Raw genomic sequence first — 22,244 nt, forward strand, 5'->3', positions numbered from 1 at the left:
ACACATTTGTTCAGTGTGTGAGGGAGTACATGGAAAAATGTAGAATCCTTCACGGATGAAAATACTCAAATATTTTATTTCTATCTTGTTTTCTCTATGATGCAGATTCTCATAGCCTACCAAAAATCCAAAATGCAGTTGATTCATGTCAAAGAATAATAGAACTTGAAAAAAGTCACTGTTCACAGTGTTTATTACATACACAAGAAGTAGCAAAACTGGAAAATAAACTTTGTGGAATGAAAGAGAAGTTATCAGAAATGGAAAATGCAAACTCTAAGTTAGAGCAGAGAGAAATAAAATGGAAACAAGAACTCTGCCACTTGAGGTATGATATCCTAGATTGAAAGAAGGTTTGAACTCTTTTCTTCACACTGAAGATACATAGGGAATTTTTTAATTGCTGACTTACCTGCTGGTATTTTGCAAGGGAGAAAACTACTTATACTTGTAGAATCTGAAATCCTTACAAAAAGGAAACATATGCAAACTATGATTCTTTCTAATAACTAAATTCACGTTATTTTCAATCATAATTTCAATGGCTATATAGAAATCTCACTATCAGAAGGATCACACTATTGATTTAACAAGTGGAATTTGGGATTATTTTTCATTCATTTTTTTTGGTATTACAATCAATACTTCACAGAACCTCATTTACAAAAATTATTCCACATTTTTATTGATGCATTATACTTGTTTAAATGGAGGGATTTTATTACATATTCATGTGTACACACTATATAATAATATAATTTGGTCTGTATTATTCCCTTTTTTTCTTTCCCTCCCCTTCTCCCTCTACTCCAATGAGTTCCTTTGATCTCCCTGAGACTGCCCCACACCTTTCTTTTCCTTTGCCTTTCTAGTTTCCACATGAGAGAAAACATATGAAACTTAACCTTACAAATGTGACTTATTTTGATTAAAATATTGCTCAGTTTCCATCCATTTCCTGCAAATGACATAATTTCATGGAAATTAATTTATATTTCTGCTTAGTTTGAATAATTTTGTCAATATAGAATTATTTGTTTAAAGAAGAGTAACTTCATGAAAAGACATTTCATCAATATTTCTAAATGTTCTCAAGACAGTTTATATTGATTTATAATTCCACCAAAGAGGATAAAATGGCCATTTTTAAAAAATTTGTTCTAAGTTATACATGACAATAGAATGCATTTTGACACATTATACACAAATGGAGCACAAGTTCTTCCTATGGCTGAACATGGTATAGAGTCATGCCAGTAATGTAATCATACATGTATATGGAGTAAGAAAGTCCATCTGATTCCACCATTATTCCCAACCCCACAAACCCTCTCCTTTTTTCACTTACTTCTATACAATCTAAAGTCCCTTCATTCTTCCCCACACATCCATCCCCCATTATGGAATAACATCCACTTAACAGAGAAAACATTTGGCCTTTTGTCTTGGGGGTTTGTCCTATAAAATAGCCATTTTTGTGCACCCCAAAATGTGTTTTTAAATATTTATGCAGGGTTTTTTTTTTTCCTTTTTTCTGGTGCTTGGGATCAAACCCAAGGGTTAGTGCAACTAAGTAAGTATGCTCCTGTGGAATTACACCCTGGGTTATGGTTTGAATCCTAACATCCATTAAACCAAATGTGAAATGGAAAATAATTATTATTTTTTTAAAATTTCTCCCTCATATGTAAACAAAATTTGGTCAAATTTCTATGTTGAAAGGACATATATTCGTTATCATTGGACTAAATATTAGGTTGTGCCTTATTCCAAAGGGGATTTTGAATTGTTTATAAAATACATAATGATAAACAAGCTAAATTGAAAGTGTTATCTAAAAGAAACATTAAAAGTTGTAACAACAGGAACTGGACTCTTTAAATTGGTCTTGCTAATATGCAGACATATGCTATGTGAACAACTTCTGAAAGTGGCATGTTACAATGGCATTCAATTGCAGTGCTTGCTGTTTTATTTCAAGAATATAAAGGCTAAGTACTAGTGAATTAGTCTTTAAAACTCTTTTGCCTAAGGAAGTGCAAAAATGATCTTTGTTTTGTTTGTTTGTTTGTTTGTTTGTTTTGGCAATGCTGGGGATGAAACACAGGGCCCCCAGCAGGCAAGCACTCTGCCATTGATCCACATCCCAGATTCCCCACCCCAAATCATTTCAAACACTCAATTTATGGATCCATATCAAAAGTCCCTTTCCATAGTATCTACTGGAGTTACTAGTAGCAGCCATTTCCCAACTGACAGAAAGATCTTTCATTATTAACTTATATGTTTTTTAAAAGTTTGAAGGAGAAATTTAAAAAGGTGAGCTAGAAAGGAAAAGAATCTTAGAACATAGAATTTTTATTAGCCTAATGAATCAACCTATGAAGAACCAGAACACAAAATGCACATTTGTTTTCTGATAAAATGAATTTTAAGATAACCATATTGAACTGCAGGCATGATTTAAAAGGAAAAGAGAAGAAGTTAAGAGATTTTGACCAGCTTTTTGAAAAAATGAATAACCAGTTAAGAGAAAAAGATGAGGAACATAATAAAAAAATTGAATTGAACAAAGAATTTCAACTGTCTTCTGGGACATTAAAAACAGAATTAAAGACTGTAAGAAGTAACTCAAATCAGGTAAATTAGTCTTCAGTATAGCTTCATATTTCTTACTCTATTCATAATATCCCTTTAACATAATATGTGTGGTCATGTTTCACTTAATTATGGGGACATGATCTGAGAAATGTGTTGTTGGCATTCATTATGCAATCATTGTAGGCATGTGCTTATACAAAATGCCTATATCTTCCACAAACTTCTGGGACCACTATTGAAATATGCTGTTGTTACACAGTATGTGACTCTCTATTATTTGGGTTTAAACCAAAATGTCGTCTCTCCCTAAGATGAAATCATAACATTTATAGCTAAATTCATTTATTGCTTATCTTGGCATCATATAGATGCTCAGCATATGTTTTGAAAAGGTGAGTTGAGTTCAATCAGTAGCATAAATGTTAACTTAGGGAATTTTATGTTCAGATACAGGATAAAGGCTTTGAAAATATCATGGGACAAGTTAACTGAGTTTTTAAAAAATTGTTTTTTATAATTCTGTTTTATGTTTTAAAGACAATTTTTTCTATGTGACAAATTTACCTGTCATTTTTACAGTTAAAATTTGAGTAATTTATTTGAGATAAAGGTCTGTATAGTTTAATTTGTTTTTAGTAGTTTTTTTTAAATTTGCAGATACTGCTCTTGATTAAGATTTTAGACTTTCTCCCCACTGCTAATATGAGACCAATACCTTACTGAAATGAATCTTTAGGTGTTAGCCAAACTTAAGGACTCCCAGAGGCAATATATTCTTAAGAATATAATGTCAGAATTTATAAGATAGAATTCTGTCAAATCATCTTTGCAAATAAAAGGAGAGAGGCATGGCAAAAAATAAAAAGAAATTTTTTTTCTTAAACTATTTTGTGTTGTTTTCAAGTGCTTGTCTCTTTGTGTGAATGTGTTGCATGCATCTGTGAACATACATAGAACAGTATCTAGATCCATCGTGGAAAAGTATAGATAATTTTAAAGCCATATATGTATATTTTTAATGTATCTATTCTGGGGTTGAGGGTGGCATTTTGGTCGCATTGGCCTAATTAATGCTCTTAATTCAACTCCATTTGTCAGCAGCAGTCCAATAGTGACTTTCACATTGGCCACATCCAATAATAATTTCCATAATAATTTTCATAGGAATTGATGACTTTCATAATCTCAAAACCCTTGTTACTAACATAAAGTTCTAGTTTGGGGCAGTGATTTCACCCTCTTGGTATATTAATATGGAGGTTAGTTTATTATTCCCACCATTCAGTAAGCAGGCAAAGCACAGCCAGCAGAGACCCTAGTTAAGATAGCATTTCCTCATGTAGGAGAAGAGAAACAGTTTTCTCCAAGTAATCTCCTATTTCAGTACAAAAAAACTTTTGGAGACTATGATATTTCATAATATTTTACTTAGTAATTGATAAGGATGTCATCCCTGATAAATGAGATAAGTTCATTTCCTTTATTTCACATTTACTCGTGTTCCAGACTTTACAAAAAAAGAAACAAATCTTAATGAGCAGCAATCTCATGATTTTCTGAGAACACACCAAATCGGATCTTATTTATGATTAATATTATAAAACACAAACCTTCTTTTGTGTTTTTATTTTTACAGCAGAGAAATGACTAGTTTGATGAAAGAGCACTAGAAGCAGCTTGCTTACATTTATATTATTCCTTGTTTCAGATTGTGATAAAAAGTTAATTGGTGTATGTAAAATGCTTAATTAAGTACAGTGCCTGGATTTATCATTTACCAATAGCTACAATTATAAGAATTGATTGCAAAAATGTTGAAAAAATAGAATACATATAGAATATTTTCAGAAATAGGGAACTTAAAGAACTTTGGGAAATTTCATCTGTCCAAATGTGTGTAGAGCTAAGGCCCTTATTATGGATTGGCTGGCTGTATACATGAGGTATCAGTATCAGAGTGCAAACTTTATTAATTTATTTATTTTAGTTGTTGAAGGACCTTTATTTTATTCATTTATTTATGTGTGGTGCCTAGGATTGAGCCTAGTGCCTCACACATGCAAGGCAAGCACTCTACTATTGATCCACAAACCCAGCCCACAAACTTCATGCTTTAACATGGTCAAAGTTCCTAATCACTTACCTGATGTCTTCAATCTGTTGTAATTTAGAAAAAGGCTTCTTCAGTTTTGAAATTCTATAATCATTTTTTACACTCATAGATTAATTTTCTTCAATACACCTTGTGAACTCTTAGAAAGTTTTGCTTCTCTAACCTCTGAAATTCACATCTAATTTTTCTCCACTTGGATATCCATGTATTGCAACCCTTTCATTGCATAAATGTACATGTTCAAACTTTAGTTTCAGAGGTATAGTGACATCTAATTTCATTGAGTGCTAGCTAAAGGTCTCCTTGATTTTCCTTAGGTTTCTACCAGGAATGAAACAGAGAAAGTGCCCTTGCATGAATTCCACATGTTGAAGGATAAATGTGATATGCTGAGTCTGGAAATGAACCAAATGAAATGTCAGAATGAGGAAAACAAAAAGAAATATCTTGATATTTCAAGAGCAGAGTGTCATGACCTTCATAGGAGAATCAAATTAATGGAGGAAACATTTAGGAAAACAACATTGCAATATAATAAACAGATTAATTCTCTGAAAACTGAGATTACAAAGCTAAATATTAAGCTGAAAAATAAAGAACAAAACACCGATAGACAGGAAACAGAAGCCAAATCATACCCTGCCAGTCAGGCTGTTGCTCCACACCCTTGTGATGAAAGTCAGACATCACAAAGAGAACAAGAACTTCTTTCCCAGACAGCAAGAGATGGGTGCCCTGATTTAGAGGACAAGAGTAATTTCAAAATATCAAAACAAAATGTTAGGAGGCTGATTCAGTCCCCAAAGTTTTCCAAGCCTGGAATAAAATTCAGAGACCAAGAAAAAGGCCTCTGTATTCAAACAAAGCATGATCTTAGAAAAGTGACTATGGTATTGAACCAGGTACAAAGAGACCTAAAACAAAACCAGTGCCAAATGAATGAAATGAAGCACATGTATCAAAATGAACAGAGTCAAAACTACAAAATGAATGAAATGAAGCACATGTATCAAAATGAACAGAGTCAAAACTACAAAGAACTGGAACCTATAGATGAGAGATTATCTCAAATGGAAAGTGAAATTATATTTCTAAGACAGCAGTTCCATGACTTTAACAACAAAGCTGATGATACAGAAGGCTTGCCTGTTTATACCCAAGAGCAATGGGATACCATAAAACTAAGTCAGGATGAGGATGAAAACTCCAGTCACAAGCTACAAAACAGACATATGGAGTTAATGAATAGAAATTGTCACTTAAAAGAAAAATCAGATAAATATAAAAAGAACTCTGAGAGAAAAGTAAGTATTAAGCAAAATATATGGATTGTGTTTGAAGGAGAATTCAGTGAAATTTGATGATGGCAAACCTGATTTCCAACACAATGAAATGATTCATGTTTGAAGTAATAAATCTGCCAATGATGGTTACACATTGTATACATGTTTTAGAGTAACACACCCTATCTGATGAATAGTAAAATGTGGGCCAATTAAAAGGAAAAAGTTTCGCCTTATGTGAAACTGATTTTAACATTTAAAAATGGAAGAAACATTTAAAGCTTTAGAACTGCAGATGCTTTATTTTGAGTAAAGACATTGTGTATTTACCAGGAATTATTTCTTTACATAGGAATGAAGTTTCAAGAGAATAAGTCATAGATTTTTAGTAGAGATATGCTGATATTAATAATACAGAATTAACATTGCTGAAACAATATCTGTTTTTGCTGTTGGGGATGGAATCCATGGTCTTGTGCAATCTATGCCCATGTTCTAACACCAGGCCTACACTCCAGCCCTCAATACTAACTTGAAAGTCTTCATGTTGCCATACTTTTTAAGACCATGATGAAACAGATAAATGGGAATGCTCATATGTAGATTAAATTAAGTGGATTACTTTAATAATCCATTCCAAGTTTCCAAGCTGAAGTGAAATGTAGATAATATAGTTTTTAATAGACTTCCTTCACTAGCATTTTATACATTTCTAACTGATAATTTGATTTTATTCACATAAGTTTGACTTAATTCTGAAAATAACTGGCTCAATTTTTTTTTCTCATCTCCTACCAACACTATAAAAAAATCTACTATCATTAATATAATTTGGGACAAATGCAATGCATTGCAGCAAAACTGATGTGGATTTAATTTTCCTGCTGACTCTGGAATTTATTGCCTATCTTCACAGATAACTTGCTAATACTTTTCATTTCAAGGTTCAATTGCTATCATGTAACAGATAGGAACTATTCTAGTACAAAGATAATTGCAGCTCCCTGATTCATTAATTTGGCATTAAATTCCCATTTTCAACAAAGTAATTTAAATTCCAATTTAAACAAGTAGATTTTTGTACAGTGAGAATGGGGTGAGGAGGGGAGAGAGTTGAAGGAGTTGAAGAGAGTGAAGAAGGTAAAGGTCAGGTTGAGTGGGACCTCACTTTTTTAGGAGGTGGGAATCTATTGGATTCACACAGAGGATTGAATATAGTTAGAGCTCAGTTTTTTAGTTGAGTCTCTGTTAAAAAAGGGATGATTTTCTGTACAGTTTTCACTACTCCTAGCAGACCTGCATAACCATTTCTGTTTGAGAATTTGGTAGGTTGTGATGCATTTCATCAAATGTGAAGTCGATACAGGGCTGAATCTATTGTCTAAGGGATATGATGGTAACTAGGCAAGAAAGCACCTTCCGTGTCCTTGTTAGAATTCAGAAATAAACAGAATTTACACATGAGGAAAAGAAGATGAATTAATGATAACATTTCAGTTTTAAACATTATTAACAAAAAGTGAAGTTATTTACAAAATCTTTAACAGACATATCTCCTCAGGTAGTTGTGAGACAACTTCCACAAGAACTGGCTGATAACCTGACAGAGCAACCTATGTCAGAGGCTTCACTAGAACATTCATCCAGTAATCACCTTGAAGTAGAATATGAGGCACAGGGTTTGAAGAAGAAACTAGATCAAATCAATTGTAAAGTACGTATTAATTGTATTTGTCAACCATTGCTCTGCACCTGTTTCAATTATGTTAAATGTTTAAGGATAAAAACGTCAGTGGACAGTGTTATTTGTATTTTTATTATAATTAATTTTATTACACTTTCTTTATAGTGCATTTTTTTATAAATTCTGAGTTTTATTTTTACATTTTTTGTAATATCATGCATGTTTTCTCACTTGCAATCCAGTGACTTGGAAGATAAAGGCAGGAAGATCACAAGTTTAAGGCCAGTCTCAGCAACTTAGTAAGGCCCTAAGCAACTTAGCAAGTCCCTGTCTCAAAAAGAAGTGGGGATATAGCTTAGTGGTTAAGCACTCCTGGGTTCAATCAGTGGTTTTAAAAAAAAAAAAAAACTACTTAACTACCCTCAGGAATGCTGAGAATTGTACATCAATCCTCACATATGTTGATTTTTTTTTTCCGTTAACTATGATTTTTTTAGTGCTACCTCCATTGCCATGGTGTAGCAAGGCAGATTAAATCAGAGAATACCATTTCATGGAATGTTCCAGGGAATTGAGTTATTTCATACCTTCATTTCTATGATTGGATACAGAATCTATGTGTAATTGTTAAATGAATTTCTAGAAAACTTGCACAGAAAGGCTATTATGCTTTTCTCAAATTTCAGGTTAATTTTAAAATAATGGGAAAACTCAGTGTTTTTTTAAAATTTAAACAGATTATAAAAGCATGCAAATGTTTCGATCATGTCTGGTACCTCTATCCAAAGCAGAGAGTGTAGATCTTTGAAAAGGCAAACTTACTGGGATTTGTTGGACAAATTTGTGCTCAAATATTCTCAAGATGCTTCTTTTTTTATGAAACACTGTTGTTTTATTCATGCAGGTCGATAATCTCAATATAAAACTAGAAGCTACAGCTTCAAAATATTCACATTTGGATGAACAATTTGAACTTGCTTTGGAAAGCCTACAATATACATGTGAAAAAGTACAGAACAATCAAAAGAAGTTGGAAGAAGATGTAGCAAACCTCAAAATTTATGTGCAGGACAATAAAATAAAAAATGGTCAAGGAGAGCCTCATAGATGGGAGATTGAACAAAGAACAAGAGAGATTTTAGAGGAAAACCAAAAACAAGCATCTCCATTTTCAGAGGTTATTTTATTTATCTGTAATGTGTTTTAATTAATTTCACTGAAAATTTTATTTTGGAAATTTCCATTTTATGTGGGTCATCTACATTCCTTGAGAAAACTTCTTTTATAGATTTTTCAGAGTAAGATGTCATTTTTAAATATCTCATTTTCCCATCATTGTAAAAACTGACTTCATCTTTCAGAAAAAATGACTTTATCAGAGAATCATTCAATATTTAAGGGTAGTTGTATTAATAAGACAATTAGCAGGAAACAAAAAAAAACGTGAAGTCAGAGTGTACCATTCTCTTGATTTTTTTCAATTATTAAATGATTTTATACTTTTTTATTTTTCACATTACTGATGCTAACATGAGAATGATTCATGGCTGAGGTCCTACTTCAGTGGTAGTTTGTGTAGCCTTTGCAAGGCCCTGGGTTCCAACCCTAAAGAATAGAGAAAAAAAAAAAAGCAATTGACTTTGATGATAAAACTCCACCATCTTTTGTCCACATGTTTAAAATTGCTCTCTGAGTTACTGATTCTAAATTAAAGTAACAAAATATACAAATAATTATTTGGGTAATAATTATTTTTAAAAATATGTCATTTATGGCTGGAGTACCTAGCACATGTGAGGCACAGGGTTCGATCCTCAGCACAACATAAAATTAAAATAAAGATATTGTGTTCATCTACTATAAAAATATCTTTTTAAATATGTTCTTTCAATTTCCTTTAGACATTTGATAGAGCTTCAAATGAAAATAATAAGGTTTCATTAATGAAGTTGATGCAATTCAGAATTGAAAAGCTAGAATCTCAAGTGTCTGAAATTAAAAATGAAATTTCTGATAAAACACCAAGGTAAGAATATAATGAACTCTGTGTAGAAGAACACAAAATCCAGAAGTATGTCCACATGTACACCAACAAAAAATAGCTTAATCTCCTTAATTTGTCTCCAATGCATAACTTTTAGTGAGAAAAAAATATGAGATTAGTAGGATGCAAAATCTAATCAGACAATACAATTTTCAGAAGTAATTTTATTAAATGAACTTACTTTTGAAATATTGGTCCAGGAAGTTTATATCCCTCACACTTTTTTGTGTCTGTATGGCTTTCTCTCCTATTTTCTATTTCTACCAGACTTTCACCTCAGCACTTTTGAAGCTTTATAATTCAGACAGTTATATTGTGACCAAGTTACTTACAGGCCTTTCTTTACATAGAATAGTAAAAATTTAATTATTGGTTGAAAGTGTTCAACTTAAACCCTAAGGGTATTGGATTGCTAGTTCTACCCTCTTAGCACATTCTGATACTCGGTAAATTAACCATTTTTTATTGTGATACTTGATATTACCCCAGATGTTACCTAGAGACAAAATGACCTTTGCAGTGTTTCCTCTCTACGTAAGGTCTTCTTTTGATACAGGGAAAGAATATCACAGGGCTCAAAGGAAGTTTACTTTGCAATGTGGTTAAAAATAATTCCATGGTCAGTGTTGGGGGCAATTAAAATGAGAATTGACAGGTCCCACCTCTGATATCTCAGTAACAAAATTATGAGCTGATTGTCTTGAATTCTTAATCATCAACTCATCTATCTTGTTCTGCCCCTGTGGTTGTTGCTGTGAATTATTTCTCAGTGCCCAATGCTTGATTTCTCCAGGTGATAGTTAGAATATGTAGATGGTGAGAGCAAATGCTTGAAAATCTCTTTAAGGGATGGTTTTTAAATTCTTCAATTGGTCTAATAATACAAGTATTTCTAGTTTAGCTTCACTCTTATTTTCTAGTTGTATATGTTTAAGGAGTACATGATGCTTTAATACAATTTAGCAGAGTGAAATGTCTTTGTAGTCAAATAAACTAAGGTATCCATCATCTCACACGGTTACTGTTTAAATACCAGTATTTCTAATGGTGTCCTCAAGAAACCCTGAAGGAGAGCCTTTCAAGAAGGCAAAAGTGTTACCCTTTAAGTCACACATCTCTGCCTGCCATTACTCTCCACATGTATTGTTTGAATTTCTTGTTAGGAGGCCCCAAGAAATATGGATATATCTTCAAAACTCTTTAAAACCTGTAATTATATGCCCTACTCTATTTTGATGGATTTTCAATGTTAAGATTCTTTTCACTGAGAAATTCTATTTATTCCTATGGCATTTTTTTTTTAATGCAAGTGGAGGAAAAAAAAATGAAATACCAAGAATTTGCCTTTTGAAATCCTCACAGAATCAGTAAGAGGCTTCAGGAGGTTATTAACCTGGGAGAAAACATAGCAGGTGCTACTTCCAACCCACAGCCTTCATGTCAAACCCTTGAGGACTATCTGGCTGAGGTGAGTTATGCTTTGTTTATCTTTTGGGTTTCAGATTTCTGATTTGTCTTGTTTTGACTTTGTTGAAATACTGAGTTGTTTAGTTGACTTATGAATATTAACTGAAGGTCATGATAATCTGTAACTATAATGAATTACAAACAGATTTTCAATTTTTATAAAGTATCTGGAGGTCTTATTTTTAAAAGACACTTGTTAACTTTATTCAAGTTAAATGATATTTTTAACTGTCCTTTAACTTAAAGTAGATTTTTTGATTGAATTGAATATTTGAAATTAATAAACCTTGGTTTAGGGCTCTGAAGGAGTTTTCATGATCTTCTTAACTCACAGAAAAATAGTGCAGGTCTATGTTAAGTCAGGCCTCAATATGATGTTTTCTTTTGCCTTTGCATTCTAGTGAAATCAAGAGAAGAGCAAATCTAAGATTTATAAAAATCCATGTAGTAAAAGGTGCTGAAATGGGGAACAAATTACATAACTTTTAGTATGTAATTATAAGATCCTAGCTAGCTGATATTTTTTGTCCATCAGCTTGTTGGCTTACATGCATATTTTTCTGAAAAAAAAAAAAACAAAACTGAAAGGCCCAGGATTGAAGTCTCTCTCAACCATGAAATTAGAATATTATGCACCAAAAAAAATTGTGAAATATTTCTGTAAATTGTTAAAGATGATATGAATACAAGATGTTCTCATTCATTCATACCAGAAAATATCAGGCAGTGTATCATTTAATAAGACATTGATGAATGAATGTGTAAATGGAGACACAATGCAAAGGAATATTTTTGGGGGAGGGGAACATTTTCCATTAATTTTTCTGGGAGAAAGACATGTTTATTTTTTAGTGCTTATAAATAGGTTGAAGAATACTTGAAAGTTACTCTAGTACTTCCTCTAGATATCCTTGCAGAGCATTAGTTTGCCAAAGCAGGCCGACTTTAACAGGAGTAAAAAAGCACTGTTCTATCAAGCTGCAAAGTCAGGTCTCTGTCATCCCTGCAGAATGCCTTCAATGGGGAAGGGAGGAGAGGGAAAAGAAAGATACTGAGGAAGAAGGTTGATCAAATTATTTTATCTGCATGTTTGACTATGTCATTATACATTCCACTAATATCTATGACTATAATTCACCCAAAGTTAGTACTCAAGTCATTTCATTTTGAAAAAGAGAAGAAAAGCCTGAGAACCCTGTCAGTCCAATTACTTACCTTCACATTTAAACTGTATAAAGGCTTTGGACATCACAGTATTTTTATCACCTCAAAGTACTTAGTATGTTCAGTATTCTCTTACTTTTTGGACCTTGTTTGAGGAATCAGTAAGAGAATACGGTTTTTATGAAGAACAGTCTAGATGGGGTACAGTTTGAAGCTTTTCCACATGTTTGTAAACACATAAGTGTAATTAGCAAAAATGTTTCAAAAACTTTGGTCCCAAATCCAGGGAAGAAATCAGTTACAGTTAAACAGCTACATATTGTTTACAAATCTGTAAAGTCACAAATCAAAGAAACATAAGTTTAAACTGGCTCTAAGTAATATTTATACTGCTTGTGCGTGTATGTGTATGTGTTTATAGTGACTGAACTCAGGGATGCTCTACCCCACCCCCAGCAACATCCCTACTCCTTTATAATTTTTGTTTTGTGGCTGGCCTCAAACTTGCCATCCTCCTGCTTCAGCCTCCTGGGTCACTGGGAATTACAGGCATGTGCCATATAGCACATGGCATTATTCTGTCTCTCAATAGAATTTTCTGGAATCTTTGTGTACCATGTTAATAAAAGATGGTTTGTCATATTCCACATAACAATATTTTGAAACTTTGACCAGATTTTCACATGAGGCTATGATAATACCTCTTTCTTCACATATGTATTTAATTTAATGGGCTGAAAATTTGATAGCATTGAGAAGATGTTAAATGTTTAATTTTCTGAAAGTAGATAATGGAAAATTTATTTTAAGGAAAATGACATTGAAGTGAAAAATTTGATAAGAAGTTTCTAAAGGGCAGAGTTTTGCTAAGAATCACACTCTATTGCCATCTAAAAATAGGAGTCCAATTGTTGCCCGTTAGTTAGCTAAAGCAGCACCATCTGAAATGACTTACATTTAATAGACCAGTGGGGATTCGGAAGTTTAACAGCATTGTACATACTTATTCTCTATATAAACTTAAAATAAGTGGACTTTTATTTTGTTTGTGTGATTATTTTAATCCATCTTCAAGTTAGTTCTAGTCCCTTAAAGTTCTTTTGAAAAAGCTACATTTTCTAAGTAATGTATCATATTCATGATAATCTCTGTTTAAACTAAGCAATGTAAATAATAATTGCCTTATTTCAGATGAATGAGAAGTTGGCCAGAGGCTTTATCTAGAAAAGCTAGAGCAGGTATGTTGCCAAACTATGGTTGAATTTGGATTTATTAGTTGATTTCTGAAAAACACAATACACAGCAGATGGCATGGCTTTCCTTGGATTGGTGAATAGATTTCTACGTGAATTCAATTGTTTTTCTTAAAAACAAACATCAAATGAAAATTTTGGAAAAAAAAATACCAATGAAGAACAAACTCATTTATCATTTACTCACATTCATGGCCTGTAAAGGCTCAGACTGTCTGTACATACCTTTTTCTGGATTGACTTTTTTTTTCACTTCTGCCACCACTATGAAAACAAAGGCATCACCCACTTCTATCTGGTTGTGGCCAAAAGCCCAGACTCATCTAGGAACACTTGGTCAAGCATTTCAAATGCCCTGACATTGACTTTGTCATTGGTTTTGCTCTCAAGAAAAGTTCCAGCTTTCCTAGCAAGGAATTCAGATATCCAAATCAATTGAATTCCATCAGGTCATTCAGCTTATCTCTTGCACACACCCTACTCTGCCCCTCTGCTCTAGCTTCAAGTCACGCTGTGATACTTGTATTCCTCACCTCTCACTCTTTGCAGGCACCTCTTCTCTCTCTCTGTCATACTTCCTTTTTATCCTTCAGGTGTCACCTCAACCCACAACCTGTACTATTGACCTAAAATGGGGACAGAAGTCACTTCTGTGTTCCAATAGTATACCCTTGTTTTATACCTCTCATAGCACCCACCACTCTAAGGAAGTATCCTGTCCTTGTGTTTTTAAACTTAGGGGGTCTGATTGGTGACAAGATGAAGATGATGATGGCTTTCATCATCTTCATCTTGTCACTCAGAGCTTGCCAAATGCTTTAACATATAAGGCTGTTGAATTCCTGAATGCAGGGTGGAAAACCTGAAGCTCTGATCCTCAGCCACATTGATAAATCAGTGGGCAACTCTGGGCAAATTATATTTCAGAGTTACCTTGTAGTCATGCACACATGGTTTTCACTATACTAACATGGAAAAGTTATTAAGTTTTTGTTTACTAATTCTTGCTTAGTTAACTATGAAGTGTTTGAGATGAAGAATATAATTATTTTTCTTTCCACTTGCTACAGAATTTGTTCTTGACCCACTAGAACTTCTGCCTTAAGATCTACTGATAAGCCAAGAAAAGATCTACTTTGGGAAGCATCACAGGAATACACAGAAGTTTTAAGGGGAAAATATTTGATATTAATGATAGCATCATATCTGTCAGACCATTGGCATTTTAATTGTTTCCCACTAAATGTGTGATGTGGAAAATTTATTGAAGGAAAATATGTTTGTCACACAGATATATGAGGGAATTCATACAATATTTGAAATTTCTTTGCACCTATCACTAAATTTGAAGTACAAGTGTGAACTAGTATCTCAGATATTAATGTCATCAAACTGTCTAAATGCCAGATATTTAAAAGGCACCTAAACAATCAAGGGATCAATATTACCTCCATGTATCTAAATATAATATTAATGATGAATTATTCATATGATACAAATTGTATCACCACATATGGACCTAGAGATTTAGACAGACAGCATTTTGGTGGGCCAGTACTACTTTAAAGTATTACAATTATTATACTGTCATCAAACTTACATACTTTTAATGGTTTATGCATTAACTTATATCCCTTTCCTGGTGAGAAACAAAATGCGCTTAGGGCTTTTCACCTTTTCTCTTTGTTCATTTATACAATTTTGATGTTTTGTAAATACTCTTAATATTCAAGAAAAGTTCCAGGCTCTAGTATAAGAACCATTTCCACCCTGAACCATTTGGAATTAAATTGCTGACATACACCACCATTCATGATTACTTTAGTATTTCCTACAATTCAGAATATGCTACAAAAATGCAATACAGCTTTCATAAATGATACATTAATACTAATACATTCTATTATAATATATTCTACCATCATCAGATTCTTTCCAGTTTTGCTACTTTCCTAATAATGTGCTTCATAACAACAGTGTACCATTCAGATTCATGAAATGTACCCAGTTGTCGCATTTTGTTGACTCCTTCAGGGTCAAACATTCCTCAGTCTCTTCCTTGACCTTCATGATCGTGAATCTGATAAGGAAGAATGCTCATATAATGTGCCTCAGATATACTTTTCTGTATTTTTATGACTGGAACCAGATTACATGTTATTTGGCAAGAGTATTGCCGAAATGCTTCTATGACTTTCCCCTTGAATCCCATTACTGATGATGTTAGCATTGATCCCTAAAGGTGGTAGGGTTTCTGTTCTGTAATGTTGCCTTCACTCTTTGTAGTTATTTAGCATTTTATATGAAGATAATTTGAGACAGTTACATATATCCCTATGCCTCATCCAACTTTCCCTATATTCAATTAATAGTATCTATATAGATCTATGGCTTATTTTATTGAGTGTAATGTTACTTGTTGATTTTAAAATTTTATGTTTCTCTTAGAAATATTCTATTTTGATAATTTCAAACTTCTTAAATGTTTTGTAATGTTAGTACAAAGAATTCCTAGAAAACATTCCCAAAATGTTAACATTTTACTAGCTTTGCTTTAACCCTTGTCCTCCTGTCTTTCTAGATAAATATAAGTATATAACAAAGATAATTTTCTCTCAACCATTTGTGAGTTGGAGACATGATACCTCTTTATGACAAAATGCTTGTATTTCCTAAAAACAAAATTACCTTATGTAACTATAGCATAAAGACCAAAATCAAAAACATCAAATTGTGTTAAATGTTAATATGTAATCTACAAAACTTATTCATAATTTGCTAATTATTTCAACAATGCCCTTTATAACCAAAATAAAACCTAGCTTGGGGCTGTTTTTAAATCCATAATTCATTGTGTCCAGTGGTCCTGTTTCTTTAGTCTCCTCTAGTCTGGGACAGTTCCTGAGTCTTGCTGTGCTTCTAACTTGTTGCTGACATTTAAGTTGTTGAATGGTACATGTCAGTTTTGTAGCTTTGTCTTCAGTTTGGGATCAGGTGATGTTGCCTCATGACTGGGTGCAGGATATGCCATTGGCAGGAAAGTCATGTATATGATACTGAGTTCTTCCAATGCAGTAGATTTCAGCTGCACTGACAGACCCTCCTGGCTTGACATGGAGGAAGTCCACAGACTAAGAACTGGGTGAACAGCCTCTAGGAAGGCAGGCTCTTTCCCTAAGACCTAGAGTTAACCTCCAGCCAAGAGTGAGCAAAACTGGGGGCCTCAGGCACACAGATATGAAGTGTATATTATTACTTGATTCCATGCTTGGCTGATACTGACTTTGATTCTCTTGTTAAGCGCTATCTGCCAGGGGATAGTGGTAGAGTGCTCAGTGGTAGAGTGCTCACTTAGCATTAATGAAGCCTGGGGTTCAACCCCAGCACTGCAAAACAAAAACAGCCACACTATTGACAAAAACAGGCTATTAGTTGTATTTTTGTTCTGGGTACTAATTCAATGATCCTTCAATGATCCAAGGTGCCCCTGATACAATTCCTCTTCAGTGGTACACTGTTGGCATGTCATTGACCTTTTCATAGAAAATATATTTTACTGTGCACTACACCATTTTTATAGAGGGATGTCCTATGAAATTCACAATATTTGTTTATAAATTAAGATCATCTTCTAAATTTATCCCCACTTGGTAGTTATTACATTCAACATTTCAATATGAGAAAAGTCTAAAATGTCCTAGAATTACAGGACAGCTACTTACCAAATGCTGTCCTTAAAACTATTCTTCTTTCTGTGATTTTTTTTTAAGAAAGAAGTTGTTATTTAAATATAAAAATTGGGTTTCATATATAAAAAGGTTTCATACATGTGTTTTGTTACAATCACATTTTTAATAAACTTTTTATTTATATATGACAGTGGAATGCATTACAATTCTTATTACACATATACAGCACAACTTTTCATATCTCTGGATATATACATAGTATATTCACACCAATTCGTGTCTTTATACATGTACTTTGGGTAATAATGTCCATCACATTCCACCATCATTTCTAACCCCATGCCTCCTTCCTTCCTCTCCTACCCCTCTGCCCTATCTAGAGTTCGTCTATTCCTCCCATGCTACTTCTCCATACCCTACTATGAATCAGCCTCCTTATATTAGGGAAAACATTCATTCAGCATTTGATTTTTTGAGATTGGCTAACTTCACTTACATTAACTTCTCTAACTCCATCCATTTAACTGCAAATGACATGGTTTTATTCTCTTTTATTGTTGAGTAATATTCCAAACTGTATCTTCACCAGGGTGAAGAGAGCTGGTAAGAGAATAAAAACAGACCCCTGCTTTGCTTGCTTCAACCTCATCTGCTGTTTTCTCTTCCTCTTTTCCTTTTTCCTTCCTCCACTGTTTAGCTATCTCCTTGCTGCCCAACCAACCTTGAAAAACAGCAAAGATTAAAAAAAAAAAAAAAAGCTCTTGAAAGCAGTGTTCTGACAGTTGTCAGGAGGGATAGAATTTTTTTAAGGTCCATCCCAAGCAAGAAGCATAAAAGTGAGGACAATCTCCAATCAACTTGCCTGGAAGTTAGGCAGAAGTTAAAGATGAAGATTACCTCAAGCTGGGCTAGACTCACAAGTACAATACACCTCTCCTTCCCTTGCACCCTAAAACTCCTATCCTGCTTTGTGAGAGGAGTTACTTGATCTTCAAGTCTTTCCTGATATACACCAGCTACATAAGATTTTTTTTTTAAAAAAAAAGAGAGAATTTTTAATATTTATTTTTAGTTTTCGGCGGACACAACATCTTTGTTTGTATGTGGTGCTGAGGATCGAACCCGGGCCGCACGCATGCCAGGCGAGTGCACTACCGCTTGAGCCACATCCCCAGCCCCTAAGTAAGATTTTAACTTTCATTTGACTTGCACTGCCTTTCCTTGACAGTATCCATATGGAAAAGGACATCATAACTCAGTGTGAGATGCCAGACACTGGTGGGGGCAGCATGTTGTGGGGCATCAGAGCTTGAGTTGAGTATACAAGGCATCCTTGCAGAATCTAGAGTTAGGGATCTTATTTGTGATTTAGAAATCTGGAGACTACAAAAGTAAGGGATTTTATATGTTGTTTTGATGCCTCTCCTAGCATCTAAACAGTGCCTGGTAACTAAAAGACTCAGATGCTCTAAGTGTTATATGATAAATGAATTAATGAATAAATAAATCACCTGAAAGATGGTTAAGAGCATAATCATACAAGGACATCATTCATTCTATCATAGATGATATTTTCTTTTTAAATAGTGAAAGCTTTTTTTGTTTTATAAGGCCAGAAGTTATTGCACATGATGAGAGAGCTCTGCTGTTCCATGAATGTTAACCCTCATTATACAAATCCTATTCTAAAAAAATACTTAGCACCACAACAATAAGACAAAATCCCAAGACAAGACACATTCCAGACACCTTGAGAGTTAAATGGGAACCTGGTAATAATTATCTTATTTATAAAAAATAAATAACATGGAAAATATAAGCAGTGGGGAAAGACTTCCTCTTTTAAGCAGTATTGTATTCTTTAATGTTTTAGTTGAAAAAATAATATTTAACTAAAATATTTTAAAATGTAAAACAATAATACAATGATTCTTTGACATTGAATATTATTATTTTCATGATCCAGCTTTATTTAAAAGTGTTCACTAAAATATTAAATGATGATAATCCTATTCATCTTCTAATTGTATAATTTAAATTAGATCACATTGTATATTGAATCATTAAATTTAAACCTATAGGCAAATAGAGATTAGCATATGTTTTGATGATGGATGACAGGTCATACACATATATTTGTATGTGTATATTATATTCCTAGCCATATTATATTCTGCTGCCATGTATAACTAATTAGAACAAATTAAAAACTCAAATAACCCAATTTATAAATGGAAAAATGAATTAAATTTCTCAAAAGTAGAAATACAAATGGCCAACAAATATATGAAAAATGTTCACCGTCATTAGCAAGTAAGGAAATGCAAACACTCAGATTCCATCTCACACTGGTCAGAATGGAAGTCACCTATAAACAATAACAAATGCTAGAGAGAATGTGAATAAAAGGAAGGCTTTTGCACTCTTGTGGGATTATAAATTAGTATGACCACTATGGAAATCAGTATGGAGGCCCCTTAAAAGACTAGGCATGAAACCACCATATCACCCAACTTTATCACTCCCTGGTATTTATCCTAAAGAACAATCATTATACTATGGTGATGCATGCATGCCCATGTTTATAGAAGCTTGATTCACAATAGGCAAACATGGACCAGCCTAGGTGTCCATAAACAAATGAACGGTTAAAGAAAATGTGGTGTAAAGGGTGAGGATATAGCTCAGATGGTAGAGTGCTTACTTTGCATCCACAAGGCCCTGAGTTCAATCCCCAGCACCAAGGAAGGAAGGAAGGAAGGAAGGAAGGAAGGAAGGAAGGAAGAAACAAAGGAAGGAAGGAAGGAAGGAAGAAAAAATGTGAAGAAATGAGAGCTTCTGGGCTCGAGTAAATCTCCAGACTCTGGACCCAAAGCCTGCTGCAGTCCTAGGTCATGCACAGCTCACAAGCTGCTTAACAGAAACACCTACTAAAAAAAAAATCCAAATTCAAGAAGCCTGCAGGACGCCAAATGTACAAAATCATAACAGACCCACACCAAGGCACATTATAATGAAAATGCCCAACATACAGAATAAGAAGAGAATTTTAAAAGCCACAAGAGAAAGGAATCAGATTACATATAAGGGAAAGCCAATTAGGATAACAGCAAATTTTTCAACACAGACCCTGAAACAACATATATCAAGCTCTGAAAGATAATGGGCACCAACCAAGAATCTTGTATCCAGAAAAATTAAGCTTCAGATTTGAAGATGAAATAAAAACCTTCCATGACAAACAAATTTGGAAGAATTTATAGCTAAAAAACAGGCACTACAAAACATCCTTGGCAAAATATTTCATTAAGAGGAAATGAAAAATAGCAATGAAAATCAGTAGAGGGAGGTAGTACACTGAAGGAAAAACTAATCAAAGAGGAAAACCAATTCAAGTAAAATTTAAAAAAATAAACAAATATGGCTGGAAATACAAACCCTGTCTCAACAGTAACCCTAAATATTAATGGATTAAACTCACCAATCAAAAGACATAAGACAGCAGATTGGATTTTAAAAAAGATCCAAAAATATGCTCCCTTCAGGAGACTCATCTGATAGGAAAAGACTTATACAGACTGAAGGTAAAAGGTTGGGAAAAATCATACCACTCTCATGGACTGTGGAAGCAAGCAGGGATTTCCATACTCATATCAAATAAAATAGACTTCAAGCCACGATTATCAAAAGGGATAAAGATGGACATTATATACTGCTCAAGGGAACCATACACCAACAAGACATACCAATCATTAATATATATGCCCCAAACAATGGTGCAACTACGTTCATCAAACAAACTCTTCTCAAGTTCAAGAGTCAAATTGACCAGGACACAATAATCTTGGGTGACTTTAACACACCTCTATCACCACTGGATACATCTTCCAAAGAAAAGATGAATAAAGAAACTATAGAACTCAATAACACAATCAATAACTTAGACTTAACTGACATATATAGAATATTTCAACCTGCATGAAGCAGATACACTTTCTTCTCAGCAGCACATGGATCCTTCTCTAAAATAGATCATATACTATTCCACAAAGCAACTGTTAGTAAATACAAAAAAGTAAAGACACTACCACGCATTTTATCAGATCATAATGGAATGAAATTGGAAATCAATGACAAAATAAAAAATAAAAATTTCTCCATCACCTGGAGACTAAATATGCTACTGAATGAACAATGGGTCACAGAAGACATCAATGAGGAGATTAAAAAATACTTAGAGGAAAATGAGAACATAGACACAACATATCAAAATCTCTGGGCCACTATGAAAGCAGTACTACGAGGAAAATTCATTGTATGGAGTTCACTCCTTAAAAGAAGAAAAAGTCAACAAATAAATGACCTCACACTACATCTCCAAGTCCTAGAAAAAGAACAAACCAGAAGCAAAAGCAGTAGAAGGCAAGTAATAATAAAAATTAGAGCTGAAATCAATGAAATTGAAACAAAACAAAAAACAATTGAAAAAATTGACAAATCAAAAAGTTATTTTTTTGAAAAAATAAAATTGACAGACCCTTAGCCACGCCAATGAAGATAAGGAGAGAGAGAGAACTCAAATTACTAGCATATGTGATGAAAAAGGTAATATCACAACAGACACTACAGAAATACAGAGGATAATTATAAATTATTTTGAAATCTTATACTCCAATAGAAGACATTGAAGGCATTGACAAATTTCTTATATTATACAGTTTGCCCAGATTAAGTCAGAAAGATATACACAATTTAAACAGACCAACATCAAGTGAGAAAATACAAGGAGCCATGAAAAGACCACCAACCAAGAAAAGGCCAAGCCTGGATGGATACACAGCTGAGTTCTACAAGACCTTTAATGAAGAACTAATACCAACACTCTTCAATTTATTTCAGGAGATAGAAAAAGAGGCAGTTATTCCAAACTCATTCCACGAGGCCAA

The 22,244-nt window shown here is 33.5% G+C and overlaps 1 protein-coding gene across 3 annotated transcripts in view; it reads left to right on the forward strand.

Moving 5' to 3' along the window:
* LOC124079394 (ankyrin repeat domain-containing protein 26) overlaps nt 1–16,456 on the forward strand; it is a 95,902-nt gene extending 79,446 nt beyond the window's left edge. For 2 of the 3 annotated variants that reach the window (XM_058572770.1, XM_058572771.1), the window contains 8 exons: nt 106–328; nt 2,457–2,640; nt 5,032–6,018; nt 7,559–7,711; nt 8,586–8,858; nt 9,583–9,707; nt 13,548–13,594; nt 14,680–16,456. In XM_058572770.1, the coding sequence (XP_058428753.1) occupies nt 106–328; nt 2,457–2,640; nt 5,032–6,018; nt 7,559–7,711; nt 8,586–8,858; nt 9,583–9,707; nt 13,548–13,551 (1,949 nt within the window). In that variant the 3' untranslated portion in view covers nt 13,552–13,594; nt 14,680–16,456. The remainder of the gene's footprint in view (nt 1–105; nt 329–2,456; nt 2,641–5,031; nt 6,019–7,558; nt 7,712–8,585; nt 8,859–9,582; nt 9,708–13,547; nt 13,595–14,679) is intronic. The other variant, XM_058572772.1, reaches the window with a different exon arrangement.
* Nucleotides 16,457–22,244: the final 5,788 nt, after the last annotated feature.

Source organism: Marmota monax, unplaced genomic scaffold (genome assembly GCF_021218885.2).
Source record: "Marmota monax isolate L192 unplaced genomic scaffold, Marmota_monax_Labrador192_F-V1.1 WCK01_AAM20220418_F8-fsc01042, whole genome shotgun sequence".
Classification (NCBI taxonomy): domain Eukaryota; kingdom Metazoa; phylum Chordata; class Mammalia; order Rodentia; family Sciuridae; genus Marmota; species Marmota monax.